The sequence below is a fragment of the Anolis carolinensis genome, chromosome 4 (genome assembly GCF_035594765.1).
Source record: "Anolis carolinensis isolate JA03-04 chromosome 4, rAnoCar3.1.pri, whole genome shotgun sequence".
NCBI lineage: Eukaryota > Metazoa > Chordata > Lepidosauria > Squamata > Dactyloidae > Anolis > Anolis carolinensis.
The window spans coordinates 224,831,874-224,854,448 of NC_085844.1; the positions used below are offsets into that span (position 1 = coordinate 224,831,874).

The 22,575-nt window shown below is 39.4% G+C and overlaps 2 protein-coding genes across 2 annotated transcripts in view; one reads left to right on the forward strand and one right to left on the reverse strand.

The window, feature by feature from the left end:
- LOC103280028 (neuritin) lies at positions 1 to 18,253 on the forward strand. Its single transcript, XM_008117606.3, has 4 exons — positions 1 to 38; positions 4,888 to 4,994; positions 7,473 to 7,635; positions 14,717 to 18,253. The coding sequence occupies exons 1-4, from the start codon at positions 1 to 3 to the stop codon at positions 14,940 to 14,942; spliced, it is 534 nt and encodes a 177-aa protein (XP_008115813.2). The 3' UTR covers positions 14,943 to 18,253.
- Positions 16,413 to 22,575, reverse strand: part of sys1 (SYS1 golgi trafficking protein) — a 15,551-nt gene continuing 9,388 nt past the window's right edge. The window contains exons 3-4 of the mRNA XM_003225292.3: positions 20,958 to 21,025; positions 16,413 to 20,714 (exon numbers count right to left, since the gene is read on the reverse strand). Coding sequence (XP_003225340.1) covers positions 20,474 to 20,714; positions 20,958 to 21,025 — 309 coding nt within the window. The 3' untranslated portion in view covers positions 16,413 to 20,473. The remainder of the gene's footprint in view (positions 20,715 to 20,957; positions 21,026 to 22,575) is intronic.

Below are 22,575 nucleotides of genomic sequence, written 5' to 3' on the forward strand. Positions count from 1 at the left end.
ATGGCTATCATTAACCATTTGGCTCAATTTCAGAAAAGGTGAATTGGTTTGAGTACAAGGAAAAACCAGCAGGTGGTGCTAAGATTTTGAATTATGCAAAATGTAACCTAATAATATGTCACTTTTTCTGCAATTTGATTTCTGCTAATTATTGTTGTTTATATTTATTTTCATCTTTACAGACAATATTACTAACTAACAATCAATAGGAAATATTGTGATTATATGTTTGTAAATATAAGCATATCTATGTCTGCATGTATACAGTCAGCTCTCCAAATTTTCTGGGGTTAGAGGCACATAATCCCCTTGAAAATGAAAAACTTCTGGTAGAAGTTGACCATAGAGTAGAACTGAAAGACTTAGAGATTCCTGGTAGAGGTTAACTACAGAATCATGCTGAAACACCTAGAAATTCCTGAAGAGGTGCTTTTTGACTTCTGCCAGAAGTTGACCATAGAATCACATTGAAGGACCTAGAGATCCATAGAGAGAACATTTAAATCAAATCTATGAGTAAACAAATAAAAAAAATTCAAGCCCACATTTGTGGAGAGGTAACCACATACACACTAACATAGACTTACACAAACAGTTTCTCTATATCAACTTTAAAGCCTATCAATGCCAGTTCATACTTCTCTGATTCTCAGAGGCAAGCATTTGCCTTTTGATACATTCTGTTCTGATATATTGTTGATATATTCTGTTTTGATATACTGATATTTTTGACTTCCTTCATGCCAAATCTGCCTAGCATTTCCTTCACAAAGCATTTCCTTGACAAAGTCTCATATTATAAGGGCAGGGGCATGTATGTGTGTTTCCTTATACTTCTATCTACAGCCTGAACAATGATTATACACTACTGGGGAAGCCAGTGGCTTCTATGTCACTATCACAGTGAATCCACTCTCAGTTTTATTCTAGACTAGCTTGGGTACCCGGCAATGCCTGGGTTATTTGAAAAGGGCCTCTCTCTTTTTTTTTTTGATGTCAGGTCATATCAGTTTGGTCATATGTTACACTATGTCTTAGAAAAATACTTAGTCTTTGCTTTTGTTTTTTATGAATGCTCCCATTAGAAAATATATAAGAATGTGAGCAAACTACAATTCCCCAAAATCATGGGACAACCCTCCCAAAAGTCCCATGGTATTCATAGTTGGCCACGTTGGATCTGTGTACCAAGTTTGGTCCAGATCCGTCATCTGCTGGGTTCAGTGTTATCTGGAGACGGGTGAACTACAACTCCCAGATTCCTAGGGCAATCACCCTCAAACCCTGCCAGTATGCAAAGTTGGCCATGTTGGGTCTGTGTGCCAAGTTAGTTCCAGGTCCATCGTTGGTGTGGCTCCTAGATTTCAGGTGAACTATACATCCCAGTCAGTACAACTCCTATAAAACATGTTGAATTCTCCCCAAACCTCTCTAGTATGTTCAGTTACTGGGCAATTCCTCTGTTTGCTTTGTGCCATAAGAAAGGATAGGAAAGAATTAAGGGTGAGACAGTAGGCAGAGTCATGCAAATGAAGAGAGAAAGGGACACTGGGATGTGCTTTCTGTAACCTGCAATGTCCTGGAAGGGAGTGACTTGGTGGCTCCTCAGCACTGAGAACTATTGCCTGTTTGTGGAGGCTGGAGGCTGTCTGTGTGAGCGGACACCTGTGCCACATACACACATACAGATTTTCACTTTTATTATGTGTGTAGATTTTTAAAGAGCTGCTAGTCATAGCACTGTTTCTATGTTGGAGAGTAGCATTCAGAACCTTGGAGAGCTCCATTAAAGCCCAGGATAAAATCTAGAGCAAATTTATTGCACCACCACCATGGAAAGACCCCAGAGTAAGAATTTACCAAATGACTTACTTCTAGATGGTCCCATAGTAATTCTGAAAGTGCACATAACTAAAACTTAGGGTTGGCTAAGTTTCCTGCAGGTGGAAAGACAACATGCTACTAAATGATTTATTGTTGACTTCATCAGAAGATACTGCTTTGCCCTCTGAAAAGAGAAATCATGGAACTAGTCTGAGATGATTCAGAACAGTTCTTATAGCAAGAGGACGGATTTGCATTTCTCTCACTGCACTCCTAACTGATGCTAATTCTCTTATATACAACGTGCAGCCAAAACAACAACACATTTTATTCTGGGTTAGTTGTACTGTTGTTTTGTGCCTTCAAGCGGACTCTGATTTATAGTGAACTGAAGTCCTCTGCAAATATTCCTGCATGCCAATATCTGTCTTAAGCTTTGATGTTCAGAACAGCATAACTGAATGTTATATTTTGGACTTCAGTTCTCATTACCCCCAACCTCTCTTGGTTGGAATGGTGGGAGATGCAATTCCTAAGGTCTGAAAGACAACAGGTTGAGGACAGCTGTTCTGGACAATGGTCCAAGTATATAAAAGGTGCATTTTGGGAATAGGTCAATGTGTATTCTCCAAATGTTATGGGCTACTACAACCAAAGGCAATTGGATGTGGACTGATGGAAATTGTGAAGCACATCAAGGTGTCATACACAGTATACAGTTAATGGTTACATAAGAGGAATTTCTAAATCTAATTATTTCACAGGTAGTTGTGCATTCTTAGATGAAGCGTGCCTTCAGTTCTTGGGATTGCAGAAACACGCACTGAGTATTCCTGTTGCTCAAAGAGACAACAAGTAAGCATATTGACAGCTATACAACCATTTGCCCAGTGTCAATATTCAAGAGGAAGGTGGTGTAATGCAGCTATCTGGAGTGTAGATTTATACCACATAAGCACCATGTAAGATCTCAGCCTTGGTGTAAGTAAACCAGATTTTTTTGTGATCTTTCAAGAATGTTCTGTAAGCTTCTACTTTAAATGCTCCAGAATGCAGCCCTGTGTATTCCAATTACTTGAATCAGCAATAATAATAATAATAATAATAATAATAACAACAACAACAACAACAACAACAACAGCAACAACAACAACTTTATTTATAGCCTGCCCCATCTCCCTGAGGGGACTCGGAGTGGATAATAACAACAATGTATTTATCACTCATCTCTCCATGTGGCTCAAGGCTGATTCAACATGGTTAAAACAGTGAGATAAAACCAAGCATTATTAAACACACAGGTAAAGTGTAGCTTAAAATGTACTGATAAAATGCAGGTTAAAATTCATAAGTTAAAATTGACTGGGTAGGCCTGCTGGAAAAGATAGGTCTCATACTTGAGAGCCAGAACAGTGTAGGTAAGGCTAAAGGTTTTCCCCAGCATTTAGTCTAGTCGTGTCCGGCTCTAGGGGTTGGTGCTCATCTCCATTTCTAAGCAGATTAGCTGGCATTGTCCATAGACTTCTCCAAGGTCATGTGGCTGGCATGACTGCATGGTGCGCCAATACCTACCCACCGGAGCAGTACCTATTGATCTACTTGCATTTGCATGTTTTCGAACTACTAGGTTGGAAAAGTTGGGGCTAACAGTGGGAGCTCACCCAGCTCCCCGGATTTGAACCACTGACCTTTCAGTCAGGAAGTTCAGCAGCTCAGTGATTTAATCCACTGCACCACCAGGTGCAGTGTAGTAGTTCAAAAATTGAATTACAACTCCGGATACTTACTCAATAAAGTAAGACTTACTCAATTGAGCCCAGGGGCTGAATTCCAATTTCAGAATTGGAATTCTGAGCTGTGGCTCAGATGGCTAGTAACCAGCTGCTATAAATCACTACTGACCGAGAGGTCATGAGTTCGAAGCCCAGGTCGGGTTAAGCCTCCGACCATTAGTAGCCCCGGCTTGCTGTTGACCTATGCAACCCCGAAAGACAGTTGCACCTGTCAATTAGGGAAATTTAGGGACGCTTTATGCGGGGAGGCTAATTTACAACACCATAAAACTGCCAGCAAAACACGAGGAAAGGAATGCGGAAGTACAGCCACTACTGGACGGTGAAGCAACAGCTCCCCCTGTGGCCAGAATCGTGAAGCTGGAAAAATGTTAAAAAAAAATGCCTCTGAGTTTGTCTAATGTATGTTGTTTGGCATTGAATGTTGGCATTGAATGTTTGCCATATATGTGTTCATTGTGATCCGCCCTGAGTCCCCTTCGGGGTGAGAAGGGCGGAATATAAATACTGTAAATAAATAAATAAATACTAAGGTCCAATTCCTTATCTGTCACTGAGTGACCCTGGCCAAGTCACACTCTCTCAGCCCCAGAAAGCCTTAGAATCGTCATAAGTCTAAAATGGCTTGAAGGCACACAACCGCAGCAGCAGCAGCAAACATGCTTTGGGTTCTTCTGCTGCAGTTTGGGGAAGAAGTTAACGTTTTGAACCACTGCTTCCAGAGCCTCCTACCCAGCAGCATGGAGGGACGACTTTTTTGGACCTTTGCTGCCACAAACCTTGCTGACTGAGATCGTGATAATGGAAGTGTTCTGGGAACAATAGTCCAAAAAAGGATCCTTCCCCTGCCTCTGCGTACCTTCTGCCTCTGTCCAGATGAGGAGAACGCTCCCTCTCCCCTTCACGCACCTCCTTTCTCCCCCTCCCTTCACTCTTCAGTTCACCTGGCATTTTCCACGCAAAAAGCACCGTGGCAAGTTCTGCGGGTTAATCTCCCACCGAGAGGCATTTTTTCCCCGAACGGAGCCACTTTTTCGGAGGAGTTGGAGGGCAAAGAGCCGAGGAATAAACCTTCCCTCGAAAAGAGAAGAACAAGGAGAGTTGGCGGGTTCCAAACAGTGTCCAAAAAATAATAATAAAAAAATTCGCCTCGCCTTGAAGCACCGAGGAAGCGGCAATCCCGGGAAGGAGAGGCTGAACTGGGGCAAAGGGACCGTGTCCTGCTTTCCAAGGTGGGGATGATGGGTTTGCTGGAGGCATGCGGTTGAAGGCGGGATGGAGTCCAGTTCCTGAAGCAGGAGGAGGAAGAGGAGGAGGAGGAGGCGGCGGCGATGGGGCAGCGGTTGGGCACCAAGGCGCTGCTCCTCCTCACTTTGGGTAAGTCCTGGCCAAGTGCCCAGTCCAAGAGTTATCTTTCTCCCCAGGGAATAAAGAATCCTAAAGACTAAAGGGTTCATGATCAGAACTGGGGAAAGTTCCTTCTCTTGTTTGGATTACAGTTCCCAGAATCCCCTGGACAGCAAACTGTAGTTCAAACAACAGAAAGCACTTACTCAAACTTTCAAGTATTGATACAGCATCTCTTGAGCATCTCTTCTCTGGAATTCTGCAATCCAAAATGGTCCAGGTGGCTGGCTGAGATAGTGACACCTTTGCTTTCATGGCTCCAATGGACACAAATTCTAGTTCATGCACAAAATTATTTTTTAAATAGTATATCAAATTAGACTATGTAATTTGATATACTATTGGGGGCCCCTGGTGGCACAGTGCGTTAAAGCGCTGAGCTGCTGAACTTGCAGACCGAAAGGTCCCAGGTTCAAATCCCGGGAGCGGAATGAGCACCCGCTGTTAGCCCCAGCTCTTACCAACCTAGCAGTTTGAAAACATGCCAATGTGAGTAAATCAATAGGTACTGCTCTGGCGGGAAGGTAACGGTGCTCCATTCAGTCATGACGGCCACATGACGGCCACATGTCTACGGACAACACCGGTTCTTTGGCTTAGAAATGGAGATGAGACCAACTCCCAGAGTCAGACATGACTGGACTTAACGTCAGGGGAAACTTTTACCTTTTATGTGTATAAGATGTATATGAAACACAATCGATTTAGACTCTGGTCCCATTTCCAAGATATCTCATGATATACATATATGCATATAGGGCTATTTTTAAAAATCTGAAAGAAAATCTAAAACACTTCCAAATATTTTGAATAAAGGATACTCAACTTTACTAATACTGCCTTCTTTTTATTTGAGGAGAAACCTACACCTCATAATAGGGGTGACAGGCACCCCTTATTATAGGCTGTTCCTTATTTAAGGCTTAGAAAGCGTGTCCTTTATCAGGATAGCAAGTGTTCCTTGTTATTAAGGAAATCTCCTATTTGAGGGTTGCAAAGCTTTTCTTTTTATGTAGACAAAATGACAATAATGGCTGTATTTTGGGATGTAGGTCCTTCATAAAGTCAGAAATGTGTGCATCATGTGAAATATAAATTTTACAGAGAAACATTGACAAGGTTAAGTGAAATCAGTACTTTGATTTGGTATTTAGATCGGAGACAAACTTGTTAGCATAGGTGCTTTCTTATTATCAATCCTGAATATCATGGAATATCAAGCTAGCAACATTGTCTTCATGTGACAGAGGTCCCCACTACTGACTGATTTGAACTTTATTATCAACAATGATTTTTAAAAAGTGTTCAAAAGGATGATTGTACCAGGCTGAGATTTTACATTGTTTCAGCATACCTGCTGGCCAAGTTACCTTACACATTCTCTACAGGGAATACCAATGCAGCACAATATACGTGGCTCAGTGGTAAATGAGCTTGGCTGACAACCCATCATTTAATTGCAATCATTCAGTCCTATGGACAAGTACAATTCATAGAGCCAAGGCATAGTTACACAATGCTTTGTGTATTTTATTGTGTGAGTACATTAACAACTCCACTTACCCCCCTTCAGCTGGAGTGAAGTGTTGTTCATTGCTCCAAAAAAATCATTATTCGTGTGTAAAGCAAGCTATATGTACATATGTAAGTCACTAATAGGATGCCAGTGAACATCCATTACAGCATTCAATGAAAAAATGTTGGGGTGAGATGAAGGAGTCAGGTAGCACCTTTGAGCCTAACTGATAGAGTTCATCACAAGCTCTCTTAGGACTTGTGTACATGGATTAAACTCACCTCATTGGGATTGTGATCCTGTCACACGATGTCCATGACTATTACTTTGCAATGTGTTTCACTTGGCTTTAATTCATTTAAAAACTTTGTCGTTTACAGCAAGGTTTTACTGGAAATCCAAACTTTTAGCAATGTGGTGTTCTTCCAGGTTGCATCACTTCGCTATGTTGTTGTGAAGAGGAGTTAGTGGAAGCTGGAAGTGGCTGGTGGGAGGTGAACATTCTCACCAGGAAGTAGCTTTTTCCTGGGTTGAAATTTATTTATTTTTAAAAAGAAGTTTGGGTGTGTATGGGTGTGCACACGTGTATACATTAGTATATTAGCGTTAGTGCACTTCTCCTTAAACAGAAAATACATGTATTCACATGCACGACAGAATAGCAGCAACAAAAGTGGACTGTCCACAGCTATGTGGCTGAAAATGATGTATTAGTAATGTAGTAGCCCAAAGACACGAAGTGAGAAGAAATATAGTTACTTATATCCATTAACTCTGGTCTTCTCTCTGATGGTACATTCTATCTCTCCTGTAATTTCCATTCTATATATGAACCTTAAATAAGTTGAATTCCTGTTGAAATGCACAGTTCCAAACTGAGAGAAGGGTGCTTGGCAGAGAATTAGGATGATATCCCCTTTCTGTTTACGCAGGGTATCTGCTCAGATCTCTGACTGCCGAAGCTCAGTGTCAAAACATTTACCAGGATTTCTCTGACTGCATCTTAAAACTGGGAGAAAATATGGCCAGCTATGAGGAGGAAGAGGAGGAGGAAGAGGAAAAGACCCCGGTGCAAGGACTGCATGTTGTTTGTGGGTGAGCAGCTAACTCTGGCTTTAGTACTTCATTTATATCAAACTACTATACATGGGTGGATGGCCATATGCTGGGAATGTTTTTATTGTGTATTCCTGCATGTCAGGGGGCTGAACTAGATGGCCCTTGTGATCCTTTTCAGCTTTTTGGCTCTATGTACATCACTGGCACACTTTGCTACTAAATCCACTCATAGACTAAGGGTGTATTTCTTCATATTCAGGAGGATCCCATCTATGCAGAAAATAAAATCGAAAGTTAAATTCCTGTACTATAAGACCAAAACCCTGACAGATGTATTGTAGAACCCAGGCAGTGTGGAGATCAGACCAGATGTGTATCTCTTAAACATTAGAGGTATCTGGTTACGAATTCTTAACACCTCTACTTTTTAAGCTAGGGTGAGTAAAATGTTTCTCTATAGAAAGGGAACTTGTGCTTGTCCTTTTATTGAACTACAACTTATGGTAACCCTATCCTAGAGTTTTCTTAGCAAGATTTATCCAGATGAGATTTGTCATTGCCTTCCTCCTGTAGGCTTAGAAAGCCGTGGGTTTTTGTGGCTGAGTGCAAGATTCAAACTCTAGTCTGATGGAGTCTTCCCTCCTTGTTGGTCATGTGGGGACTCCATTCTGACATAACACAGGGGCTTTGTATGTGGCTCCATGGCTGGTCAGCAGTGGCAGCAGCAGACACAATCCATCTCCTTTCCCTGTATTGAATGAATTCAGAGAAAGTGTGATAGTGTCAATGTCCCATTTGGGGAGTGTATCAAATCTAATCACACCTGATCCCACTATTTAGGCTGTCCCCAAACCCCAGAATATTCAGAGATATCCCCTGACTTTACCCAAAACAGGACAGTCCATTTAAACCCGCAACAAACCCTAAACACGATGATGCTCACTAGAAGCCGCTGAATGCCATGAATACAACCAGCAGTCCATGCATGGTGGTATGGGGTTTTTGGTTTTATTTTTTCAAGTGTAGATAAATTCTTAGTCTGCACCTTGACAATAAGACATTTGAGGCGGAAGTGGGTTGCAGCCATTTGTTTCCTCCTCATCTAATCAGAACTAAAGGGAATGTTAAGTAGCAAAGCACCGTCAAGGCTGTGGATGTTCAGCTTGGAGCACACTTGGGTGAAGGGCCTGATTAAAAGCAATGACAGAAGAAGGAAGAAATGGAGAGTTGTCTGAGATATATGTATGTCATTGAAGGTTTCAATTGTGAACATATTGGATTGAGAAGGGTAGAAGGTGAGTTAGGAAATGTGGAAGGCAATTTAGGAAAAGTTGAAAAATGTGGTGGCAATGAAATAGCTAGGCTGGTAGAAGTAGAGCTGCTGGAATCCAAAAAGGCAGAGAAGACTGTAAATAAGAAACTAGGACACCAGCAAGAGCAGGCTGGATTAAGGGATAAAGACATTTCTCATTTTGCATGGTGAAGTATTAATGAAAAAAAAACCAAAAGGTCTCAAAAAGAAACATGAGGTGAGTCTGAATGGGGAGACAGCTGTCTGGCTGAAGAATCCTGAGGAAGGAAATTATAACAACAAATGAGAAATAGACTGTGATTTAGAATCTGGGGTTATTATTTTTATGTACATTGATTATTTCAGCATTAGGCAAAGTGATACAGATGTTTTGGACCACTACTTCTATATGCTCCAGTTAACATGCCTAATATTCAGAGATTATGTGAGTTGCCTTAGAACAAAAAACACAAAACCCATCTTCAATACTCACTGGAGACTGAGTATGATGGGGACAGTCAGTGGTCCATCTGCGGTGTTAAGGTGGGCTTTTTTTTTTTTGCCAGTGTAGACAAGCTCTTAGTCTGCATCTTCACAGTAAGACACTTGAGACTGTGTAGACAAATGTAATATTGCCCTTTTCTGGCCTTGCAACTGTCCTTTGGATTACTCAATATTATTATCCCACATATTGCACATGGTAGTGGAAGTTTAGATGGGGGAGACTGAGGCAGAGAACATAACTTGCCTAGGGATACTTAGAGAGTTCATGGGAGAAGAATATTTTGAATCAAGAACTTTCTCATTTGTAGCTCGGTTACTATATTGAATTGTATTACCTGGGCTTGGAATAGTGATGCATCCAGGGATAAGCCTATGGTACTGTAGTGTATAAAATATGAGATATCACAGTACAGGCATAATAACAACAATTGTATATTGGAGGCAAATTGTGATGGAGTGCAGCTTCATAACTGATTAGGATTAATGATATCTATTAGCATGCAGAGTAATTGACAAAGCCCTCTTCCTCTGGAAGGTGAATAAGGGGATAATGCTAATTGCAAGCTTTACTGTTATTACAAATGGCATAGAGAACAAGCCAGAGAATTATGAAAATAATCAACCATAGACTGAGTATCTTTATAATGCAATTATATTCTTAAATGCCTGTAGCAAATTAAATGGTAGCACTTCTTTGCATGATGTTTTGCATTTCTAATTTTAAAATTAAAGACTGCATTTCATCTGGCTGAAGACATTTGTTCAAGCTCAGTGTGTTTTACAGATCAAAACAGAATAAAGACTGCCAAGTGATTAGAGCTTGCTCCCAAATAGCCATGCATATGATTGCAGTCATGCTGATACTAATCAATTGTGTATTATGCTATGCACTGCTGGTCTTGTACTTGCGCATGCGCATGTTTACACATACGCTTATGAATGAAATCTGGCATGAAGCAAAGCATTCACAGCCTAGAGCAGGGTTTCCAGACTAAGGCCAGATGCAGCCCTCCATGGCCATTTATCTGCCCCTGCCCTAAACTTTAGACCAGTGGTTCCCAACCTTTGAGCCTCCAGGTGTTTTGGACTTCAGCTCCCACAATTCCTAACAGCTGGTAAACTGGCTGGAATTTCTGGGAGTTGAAGTACAAGACATCTGGATGCCCAAAGGTTGGGAACCACTGCTTTAGACTTAGGGTTGCCCTGTGTGTGAAATGACTTGAAGGCACACAACAATAACAATCCTAATTAACTTGACTATCTCATCAGCCAAAAGCAGGCCCACACTTCCTATGAAATACTGGCAAATTTATGTTGGTTAAAACTGTTTTTCACTTTAAATATTGTATTGTTCTTTCATGGGGTTTTTTTTTTGCACTACAAATAAAATATATGTGGTGTAGATAGGAATTTGTTCATGTTTTTTTCAAACTCTAGTCTGGTCCCCAACAGTCTGAGGAATCATGAACTATGTTTAAAAAGTTTTGAGGATCCCTGGTCTAGAGAGTCTAAGGTTCCTTTTTTTTCATAAAATTTTTATTAATAAAGAGAAAAAGATTTATATACATAAAAAGTAGGGGAACAATATAAGGTATAGAAAGTAGGAAAAAGGAGAGAAAAAAGAAAATGTATATAGAAAGATAATATATACAAGGAAAGTGGCGGAACAATATGTGTATAGGAAAGCGGGAAAGATAGCTAAAGAAAAAAAAGGAAAAAAAGAAAAAAAATATATAAAAAATATATGCGGGAATTCAGTGACTTCCGCTCTTACTCTTCCTGTAAAAAAGAATAACACCTTGGTACTATCAATGTCAAAACTAATAATAGTTTCTTTCCCACTTGTATCTTTAAAGTTCCTCAAGATAATCTTCTAAAAGTGACCAATCTGTTTTTTTTCATTCCTCTGCCACTGTTTTCTTTTAATAAAAAAGTTAGTTTATCCATATCTTTTATATCCATTATTTTAATAATCTAATCATTTATATTTGGGGTCGTGTCCAACTTCCAGCCTCTAGCAAATACTATTCTCGCTGCTGTTGATAAGAAAGTGAACAATTTGTCCATATTTGGGTCTGCGAATAGTCCCAGATCAAATATTCCCAAAAGATAATATTCCGGTTTCATTGGAAAAGATTTCTTAAGAAATTTTTGACATTCGCCGTGAATATTTTTTAGAGAGTCTAAGGTTCCTTAAAGCCAGCTTCCAGCTCTTAAAATAGTGTCAGTACATCTGTAAATATGTTGGCCATATAGGATAAATAATCAGAAGCTACAGAAAAGATGTGTTTTCCAGATCCCCTGTTCAGTTTTTTGGCCTGTCTAGTAAATAACAGAGGATATAAGAAGCAGAATACATTAAGCAAAAAAAGCAACTACATTCAATCTGCCCAATTAACCTCCTTTATATTTTCCTTTATATACTCATCTTGACATTTTAGTCAACAAATCAATCCCCAAAACTTGGGTTGATTTAAATATAAGTCAATGTGAGTACTGTCCCATAAGGTAAAGGTTTCCCCTGATGTTAAGTCCAGTCGTGACCGACTCTAGGGGTTGGTGCTCATCTCCATTTCTAAGCCAAAGAGCCGGCGTTGTCCATAGACACCTCCAAGGTCATGTGGCCGGCATGACTGCATGGAGCGTCGTTATACAGTCTCATAGACTGTATAAAAAAAACCCCATCTCCCGGCCCACAAATCTGCCCTTGACTCATACATGAGGTTGACTTATACATGAGTATATATGGCAGATCACTGAATAGACCTTTTGTTGATGGACAAAATGCAAGGAAAAAATGTGGAGTCTGTAGAGTTCCCACATTGTAATGCAAGACTTGATTTTGCCTCAGTTTTCCCACCAGGAGAAAGACAAATCCAGGACACAGCTTGATTGCTTTCTTTCCTGCCGTCATGTATCAGAAACACAGTGGTTTCGAATTCCTGCACCCTTGCTGCTAGTGAGAATAGGTTAGTCAGTGACAGATATGGAGATTGGAATAATTGATGCCCCTAGAAGCACCGTACTATGAAATTAGCTGCCTTCTTGGTTTTTTACTTGTGCAACATTCCCTCATGAGTCTGATAAGTCATGTGGCCTTAGTCTGTCTTACTGAGCAGATGGAGACCTCAAAAACCCCAGAGGCATTTGGGGAATAGCAGTTATTCAGTGGAAAGGTGTCTGCAGTGAGGGGCAGAAAACAACCTTCAGTGAAAATTGACACTTTTGTTCTCATTCCTTGTTCAGATTTCCTTATCCTGGGGTCAAATAATTTAGAATTGCCCTCTACGTGAATTGTTGCTTTCTTCCACTATATTTCTGTAGGTTCTAGGGGAAATTCTCTGTTATCAGACAAAATTGAGTTAACCTAGTTTGGCACCAGCTTCTCTCATCATGATCTCAGGATCTTATTTATTCTGCCACAATAGTTCTATTTAATGAGCTCTTTGCAGCTGGTATTTGGATAAATGACCTCAGCTAAAACAACAAACAAACAAACAAGCAGTGTTGTTTCATGATTGCACAAAGACAGTCCTGGAAAAGGCCTCCCAACCTGGCACATACAGCTCTATTGGACTACAGTTACCATCAGCCCTAGCCAGAATCTACCAGGACTGAAGGTAATTGCCATTAGTTGAAGATGCGGGGTTGTAATCCAACACAGCTTATGTTAGAAAGTTTCTTGTTTCAATGTAACAGAGCCTGATGGGATCTGAAATCACTACTTATGCAAAAATAGAAACTTAAAATTAAGTGTTTTTCTATGATGAGAACATTTTCAACAAGTCTAGTATAAGAATTAAATTCTTCACAAACTATTGCACAATTAAGTGCCAGGTCTAGGCGTTTGGATAAGTGCAAAAGAGAATTGCCATAATTGTAGCAATGCAAATGACGCTGACTTGGTTTTATGGCTTTTAACAGTTTATAGTATTTATATGTTGTTATTTATTTTTTAAGATGATGTGTTGCATTTTACTTGTTTGTTCTGTATATGTGGCATTGAATTTTGCCATACTGTGAGCCACTTTGAGTCCCCTTCAGAGTGAGAGAAAGCAGGATATAAATATAATAAATAAATAAATAAATAAAATACAATGGAACATTTTACCTTTCTCCATATTGCTCAGGTTATTTGAAAGTCTGTGTGGTATAGTAGTCTGGATATTGGACTCTGGAGACCATTGTTCAAATCCGTGCTTTGTCATGGAAACACACTGAGTGACCTTTGGCAAATCACAGTCTCTCAACCTTCAGAAGGCGGCAAGAGCAAACTCCCTCTGAACAAATCCTGCCAAGAAATCCCATTATATGTTTGCCTTAGGGTCACCATGAGTCAGAAATTACTTGAAGACACAGAACAGCAACAATAATGTTTGAATTAATTAGGAGGCAGGAAATCCAAAGCAAGTTGTTTTTTATAGAGTTTTTACTATCTGGGTGTATTTGATTTTTTTCCATGTCAGGAGCGACTTGAGAAACTGCAAGTTTCTTCTGGTGTGAGAGAAATAGCCATCTGCAAGGATGTTACCCAGATGTTTGATGAGTTACCATTCTGTGGGAGGCTTCTCTCATGTTCCCGCACCGGGGAGCTGGAGCTGACAGACGGGAGCTCACCCCGCTCCCTGGATTCAAACCGCTGACCTTTTGGTCAGCAGTCCTGTTGGCACCAGGTGTGTTTGATGACAATGTATAATAAATTAGGAGTGGGGAACTAAGTTATGAACCTCAGAGGTCAAATTGTAAAATGAAAGATCTCTTCCATTAGTTGGATGCCAGCAGTGTGCATCCTATTCATTCACATACACCATTCATACAATTGACATATACACTCACACACACCTCCCACATCATACATTCACTTTCTTCAAATGTGCTTCTCTCTTTCTCTGCAACTATCACACACGCCTTTTATACCTATAGTGTTAACACCTTACTCATGCATAGATATACACACATACAAGCATTTACTACTCACCTTCTCTGTTAATCCAGAAAAACCAGTGCAGGGCATCTAGTGCCATCTAGTGACTAAATCACACATTCATTTTATGCCATGGTGATTTTTTTCTATAAGATAGAATCACTCTAGGAAGGGTGAGATCAGACGTCCCTACACTGAGTGTGTACGTATTTGTGCTGAACATCAAACTGCCTGTCAATTTACGCTGATTCCTGGATTTTGTAGGGTTTTCCTAGGCTTACTCGTATGGGGAAAAGGTCCAGGTATCAGGGCATGTAGTCTTCATATACAGATCATGTTTATCTGCTTTTGTTTAATAGCAAGGAACTAAAAGAATCCTCTTTTTCCTCCTGCTACAGATATTGGGATGAGTTTCATACTTGCGCCATGACTGCCCTTTGGGAGTGCCAGAGGGAGGCAGTGACTATCTGGGAAATGTTAAAAAAGGAATCGACGAAGATCAAATTTCAAGGCAGCCTTTTTGACCTCTGCGCACCTAGCGACTCCCAGAATCTCAGCTCAGTACAGATTCCAACTCCATCGATATTAAGCATCACTCTTATGGTCACTTGGCTTAATTTATAAAAAGAGTAGATGGCTCCATGCAGGTTCTAACTATGTTGTTATTAAGCATGCCTCTTATGGTCACTTTGGTTAAAAGGAGCAGCTCTGCAATTGTATTCAGATGTACATATTTTTGTTTCCAAGTTTTCTGCTAAACACTATTAAAGTTGTTTGTTTAGTGAATGGAAACATTTCCTAATCTTTAGTTTGTCCAGTAATTTGAGTTATAAATAGGAAGTCTGGTAGGCTCCAGTTCAATTTGGCCACTTTAAGATGTACAGGGATTGAAGATTTAACCAACTGAAATATAGTTTGTATGGCACAAACTGGCATCAATGCCTTCCATAACTTAATCAGCTAGTTTGGATATGCTCTGGTGAAACTACTCTCATGTTGTTGTATTGACTCTCTCTTCCCATATCTATAAAACCTTAACTTAACGCACTTGTGTGAAAATATACTGGACACCATCTTTGAACAGAAAACATGGGATAGAAGTGAGCCACCCAAAATCTTTGAAGCCATCAGGGCTGGATTTCTTCTGAGAAACAAATTCAGTTTCAGTCCCAAGAAAGATCTACTGTGGGATCTATATGGCTGCATCCCCATATTAATCTGGAAACAGATAGCTTTCATTGATCTGTACAGTTGCATTTGAACACATGATCACAGAAATTCCACGATCTCAGGTCTACCTGCAAAATGGACATTTGCACTTGTGTCTACCTGCATCTATGAAGAAGCTTTTCTTCCTGACAACCAATGTTTTTCTTTCCTACTTTTCTGAGGGATTATATGGTGGCAAAACTGAAGATGGTATTAAAAGAGAGAAAGGTTGTTTTGCAATTTTGTGGTGATGTGAATCTGTTGGAAGGAACGGGAAGAGGTGGGTATTCTGTCTTCATTAGTTGACCAGCTGTATGTAAATCATCTTTTGCTTTAAGACCTGTGTTCTTACATAGTTCTAGCACAGTGTCAACTATGTTGACCAGCCCACATATTGCAGCCACTCCACATTTCAACTGCTTTGCTTACTGCATCTGCAATGAGTATATGAGACAGCATTACACCATAAGTGTAGTTGACTACTGCAGGGTCTTAGACAGAGGTGTTAATGTGAATTTTCCTGCTTCTTGGCAGCGGGTTGGACTGGATGGCCCACGAGGTCTCTTCCAACTCTTTGATTCTATGAAATGTCAGAAACAGAACCTCAGAACTTGCACATCTCAGCCCTTCTCTTTTCTACTTCTATCAATAGAAAGAGAGGAGGGTTGCAAACAGTGCCAGACCCCTGGATCCTATCACTTATGGTGCATCTACATCTTAGAATTAATACAGTTTGACACCATTTTAAATGGCATGGCTTAATGTTATGGAATCATGGAAGTTCCTCTGGATGCCCCATTTCTACACATGCCCCTCACTTCTCTTTAGAATAGCCCATTTTGGGAAGTAGTGTTGGATTTAAAAAATGAAATTCAGTTGACAAAATACATTGAGGAACTGGAAGGTTCAGTTTTTTTAATCCACTCACTTTTTGTGGTATGAGCCACAAAGATATGACTGGGTTAGACATTAATAAAACATGGATTAGATTATGCATCACGTTTGCCTTTAAGACCACTAGGTTTTAGTCAGACCTATTTTTCAAATCTGAGATGGAGGTACAAGGTTTCTTCAGGGGAATACAATGCTTAGTAATGTTTATCTCATATTTCATGTACAACTGTTGTTATAAATTGTCATGTAGTCACTTAGATTCCAAACAAGAACAAAAAAAAAACACCCTTGTTCATTAAATGAAATTGGAAATAAAAACAACTGTTCTCATATTCGTTCTTAACAAAATATAACGTTGCTTAATGAAGTATTTGCCAACAGACTCTGGAACAGAACCAGCTGTTGTGGAAACACTTTCTTGGAGCAACTCAAGTGCTGAAAGCCACAGTCTGTTATTTACGTGATCTGTGGATCTATCAATGCAGAAGACACCTGGTGATATAAATCTACCCTTAGGAAGGGAAAATCACTCCCGAAAAGGTTATCATGGGGAAAAGGTGTCTCCACTGAAACTTTCTCACCAGTCTTTGTTTCCACAATAAGTCAATTTTTTTCAAAATCCAATTATCACAGAGACAGAAAGTGAAGTGAAATCTTCTGAACAGAGGCGCCAACAACAACAAAACAAAACAAACAAACCAACACCCCACAGGGTGTTAACCTTTCCCTATGCTATCCAAAGCTTTTATACACACATACGCACACACACACACACGACTGGAGTGACACTTTAAAATATTTTGACTTACATACAAACTCAATTTAAGAACAAACCTACAGAACTTAACTTGGGGACCGCCTGTATGTTGGTTCTATGCTTTTTAGTTTCTTCATTTACCCTTCTTGTGGCTGTTCTTGAAGAGATTTAAGAAAACGCAGCTAGAGCAAAAAAATAAAGCAGGGAGAGCATTTTGTATACACTTCATAGACTATAACACCATGTTCTTTTGCCAACCACATCAACTCCCAATTCATTTCAGGCCCAATTCAAAGCTGCAATTATTTATTAAGTTCCTAATGGTGGGGATTCAAGATGCGTGGATACTTTCTGCTTCCATGTGAATCTCCCAATTTGCAGTCTTCTTCAAAGACCCTGTCCTTCCAGGGTAAAATTCAGTATTTTATTGATCTCCTTACCAACATCAGGGAGATCAACAGAATAGTTAATTTTCTTTTGTAAGTGACACAAATCAGAATCTTCTTCTTTAACAAAATCAGATCAACTAGCTAGTTTCAGGTGAGTCACAAAGATCACTTTACTTCATATTTGAAGAGTTTAATTTTTTATTTTGTTCTCTGCATGATATAAAGATTGCCTTGCTTTGTTCTTAATTTTACTGTTTGTTCCTGAAATTTGTATACTGCCTTAGGGACCTTTGGGGCAGAAAGATCAAATCAGAGTACCACTCTTGATGGTTTGCAACTAATGCTACAGTGGTATGCATTGATGAAGTTATGTAACATCATCATCATGCTCAAAAATACTGGGCAGGAGAACATATCACTTGTCTGCATGAAATTCTTCCATCTTTCATCTCTAGTGATTGATATTCTATTATTATTATTTGTTTGTTCTGATTTTATGTGTTTTAATGTATTTTTTAAAATGTTTAAATTGTTTATTAATTTTATTGAAGTTATTATTGTTTTTATTTTGATATTCGTTGTATTGTTCTACTCTGTTTTGTTTTGGGCATTTCCCCATGTTAGCCGCCCCGAGTCCCTTCGGGGAGATGGTGGCGGGATAGAAAAATAAAGTATTATTATTATTATTATTATTATTATTATTATTATTATTATTATTATCATCTTACCATATGGTGTTTTCCATTTTAATTTTTGAATATCACTGGCCGTGCTGGTGATAAATTTTGTGAGCTGTAATCCAAAACACTTTAAGGTTTCCATTTTGGGGAAGCACTCTCTGGCTCAAAATCTGCCATTAAAGTTGAAAGGCTACCTGGGGGTCAACCCATGAAGGACCTCTGCTTAACTCATTGGAGAACCATTAGCTTCATAATGTGACAATATTGAACTAAACCGATTGAGTATGGATAACTTCAAATGGCATTTCCTGCCACTGCTTGGAAAATTTATTACTTAGGAGTACAACTCTTGAGTCAGCATGCGAGGATTCATAGGAACTCAAGTTCCAAAGAGTAACACTTCAAAGCTCTATATATTGACTGAAATACTGTTGCAAAAATTACCAGAAAAAGTTTTCCACTGAGAAGAAACTATTGGAAAGAGATTGCTAAATATGCAGTGTTCTGCCATTGCAATGGCCATTGTACTCGACTCAGAAGGCAACAGTGCCATCCTGTGGAAGCAAAGTGACACGTTGTTCTGTAAAATATGTTCATATAAGAAGGAACTGTCACTTAAGTATATTGATGAAAGCACAGCATGGTAACAGTTTTGAGTGTTGGACTATAACTCTTGAAGACTAGGGTTCACACTCACACATGGAAACCCACTGGGTGACTTTGGGCAAATCCCCCAGCCTAACGGGACGGCAAAAGCAAACCCCCACTGAACATACCATGCCAAGAAACCCTTTTGATAAATTCTATGTAGGGTTGCCATAATTTGGAAACAACTTGAAGACAGAGAGATATTTTGAAATGTAAAATTGAGGAGGAAAAGTTTTGCCTTCTTCCCAATACCATTTCTGAGGATAATGAACAGAAGAGGCAACCTTAACAAGAGCTTCTACCTGTAAAAGACAATAAGAGGTGGCATCAATGGAATCCAACAGGCACCTTTGGAGTGATGGTTTATCAAGTTCTGTTTGTAAAATGTTCCGTCTATTCATTGCAAACCAAGCATTAACTTACCAATATAATTTATACAAATGAATGACGTTCACAAATATTTACATACAAGGAGAAGTTCAGTGGCAGAAATGAAAATAAAACAGTTACAACTGGGCATTGCTGATTAGTCCTCCCTTTAAAAAAGGAGGGAGTTACGTAGTTACTCAGATCTTTGTTAATAAGAGACAACTAAAATTGAGTGCGGAGTAAGTTCCTTTTGAATGTGATTCAGTTTTGGCAGTAATCCTAATTTTTTTTTCAAATGTTCCACACAACATCCTGCTGCAGAGAAAGTGTGTCCTTGGTTAATAAATATTAGAATCTAGTAGTGAGCAGAAAGCCCCAGATCTTTATGGAAATACATTCATTGTAATATAAAAAAGGCTCATTGGAAGCAGATCCATTCTAATCTGAAATCAGATATCCCTGGCAAGATGTGGTCAACAAGCCTGTCTGGCTGGCTGACTTGTCTTATGTATTTATCTCCTCATAGCTGGTAGATTTATAATTCAGTATTATGGTTCCCCTGAATTACATATTGTGAATTAATCCACAATGTAATCCTGTCTGGTCAATAAATTGTAATGTTCCAATAAAAAGTTGATTTAAAAAAAACCCTTTCAAAGATTATTTTTCCCAGTCCAATAAATATGATCACTTTCTCCCTGCATTTAACCAAACTTCTAGCACCACAGCAACCAAGTGGGAAATACAGCATCACATCCACTTATACTGTTTTATCTCTTTGATTTTCAATTCAAAGAACTATTGGAAGTAAATCAGAGGGACGGGGGAAAGCAATCTCACATTTTCATTGCAAACTGCCTGGAGACAGCTACCTAGATGGTGTCCATGCTACAGAAAACCCAGGCTGGGATCATCACAATCCAGTGTTCAGCATACAAATTCTCAAGAACAGTCCATTGTCTGCTCCTACGGTTATATTTTTGGTGTCCGTCATTGAATGTGCCACTTGAGCAAAATGGATGAGTCTACACGAGGAGCAAGAGGTATGATATTGAAATAACACTCTTGTGCACATGGAAGCATTACAGCCCCAGTCTTCCACATGAGGGTTCTTAAGCTGTCCAAATTGACCTATCGGGTTTCTTCACTGCATTCTCATGTAGTACGCAGATGCTACAGTGGATAGTGAGGGGTGGTACCTCTGACAGTCTATACGTTGGATTTAGGGGCTGAATTTAATGGGATTTCCTTCAGTTCTGTTCGCATACAGAGGTATTCTCCAATGACAGCCATGAGTGCTGTGCAAACAGTATGTACAAGCCACCAGGTTAGAGCAGTCGGAAAGTGTGTGTTGTAAATCCAGCAGCCCAGCAAGTGGAAGAAGTGAACTGTGACAGTGAAATCCAAACACTGCTTCCCACGTCGAATGAAATACAATAAGCCTATGGCACTGTGAAGGAAAACACACACAAATATATAATTATTGTTTTTTTCTGGAACTGTAACATTCAGAGTAGGTTATGCAACCAAACACCAACCGACACTTCATTCTTTATTTTTGCAATTTTAAACAACACCGATTATTTGAATAGCTCTCCCGCAAAGGACACCTCAGCACAAGTCTAATCCCTGATTTCATCACTGCAAAAGACATTTATTCTTAGAAATGTCGGAAATTGAAATGGTGACTTACCATGTAAGTGCATTCAGGATAAAAGCCATCATGGCAAGTCTCCCAGGTGAGGTGGAAAATCCCAAAACCTGTACAGTATTATAAAGATAAACAAGATGGTTCAAGATGCATTGAGACCTTCTGCTTCTATACATGTCACTCACAGTAAAGTCTAAACAGCAAAACAGATTCAACTTGCAGAGAAAGTGCATTAGGTAATTTACAAAATTAATCAGGACTGGGTCAAATAAATTCCTCAATAAGAATACTGCCCACATTACTGAAAGACTGACAAGGACTGAATTTAATTAAGAAGGATGTAAAATCCAATTTCAACAGAACAAATCTTTAATCTTGCTGTTTCAAAGGCAGGAAGACAAGGAGAACTGGAGTTTCCCAGGGAACGTGACTCTTGGAATCAAAGGACACTGAGCCTTTGGCTACTTTCAGAAAGGTTGGCCCAAGAAGGGCTGGATGTGGAGACCAAGGTGGCCCTTTTCCCTCTTTATGCATAAAAGCTAACTGGACTGGAAGTAAACATTTCCTTAGCATGAGTGGTAGGATGTTTTCTTCATCACAATTGCATCCAGGGAAGGATGCAACACACATTTAACTCCTTTCCAATGCCTAGCTACTGTTTGCCACTGCCTGTTACCTGTGGTGACAGTTTCACTTTGTCTAACATGGTTCATAATATTGGGCCTAACTTATCCAAGCTGTGCATATGCAATGGTTGCTATTATCCTTATCTACGGACTCAATGTCCAAAGTACAAAATATTCCTTCAGGAAGTGTGTGTGGGCCTCTCTAGGTCCTCCAGGTCAAAACTATGATGGTATTCTGGACCAGGAATAGCATCCAATAGCACTGAATGACCTAGAGAGATTTACAAATGGATGGCCCTTTGGGTCTTGATCAAGAATGCAAGGCAAGGCATAAATAGAAGGGGATGGGGAAGAGGAAGAGAAGAAAAAAAAGAAGTAGTAGTAGTGGTGATGTTTACAGGTCCCTCTAATGCTATTTTATTACATGGTTCCAGCCCAAGTATAATCAAAATACAGGATTCACTTTTCCCTGTGGTTTCAGGTATTCCAGTTTCAGGAATGTATCCCTTAGAGATACAGGGGTTGTACTACATTTTAAATAGTTTGAACTGGGTTTTTTTTTTTTTACATTTCCTGGCTTTTAATTGACAAATGAAGAATTGCAGGCCACTCTGAGATCTTTTGCAATAGTATAGGATATCAATACTTCAATACTTTAATAAATAAATGCCAGTTTTTGTTAGCAACAGCTATATGTAGCATGTTTTGACTACAAATTGTAATATTTGTGTCAGAGCTTAGAAATAAAAGCTTCAAAAGAAATTAATTCTGTTACGCTATAGTGTTTTAAACTGTTCTTCTTGCTCATTATGACGATGCAAAAAATTAACATGCTACTAGCTTAAATGCTGATTGATTTCAATTAATTTCAGTTACTTGTTTGAAGAACAAAACCCTGTAGGGTTTGGGAGAGAATAACAGAAACAGTGAAAACTATCAAATGCTCTTAGAAGAAACATTTGAAAAAGAAACTAGAAAACGGTTACTAATTATATCAATAAAATAAGTTTACTCTGACTTGTTTCGTATCCTAT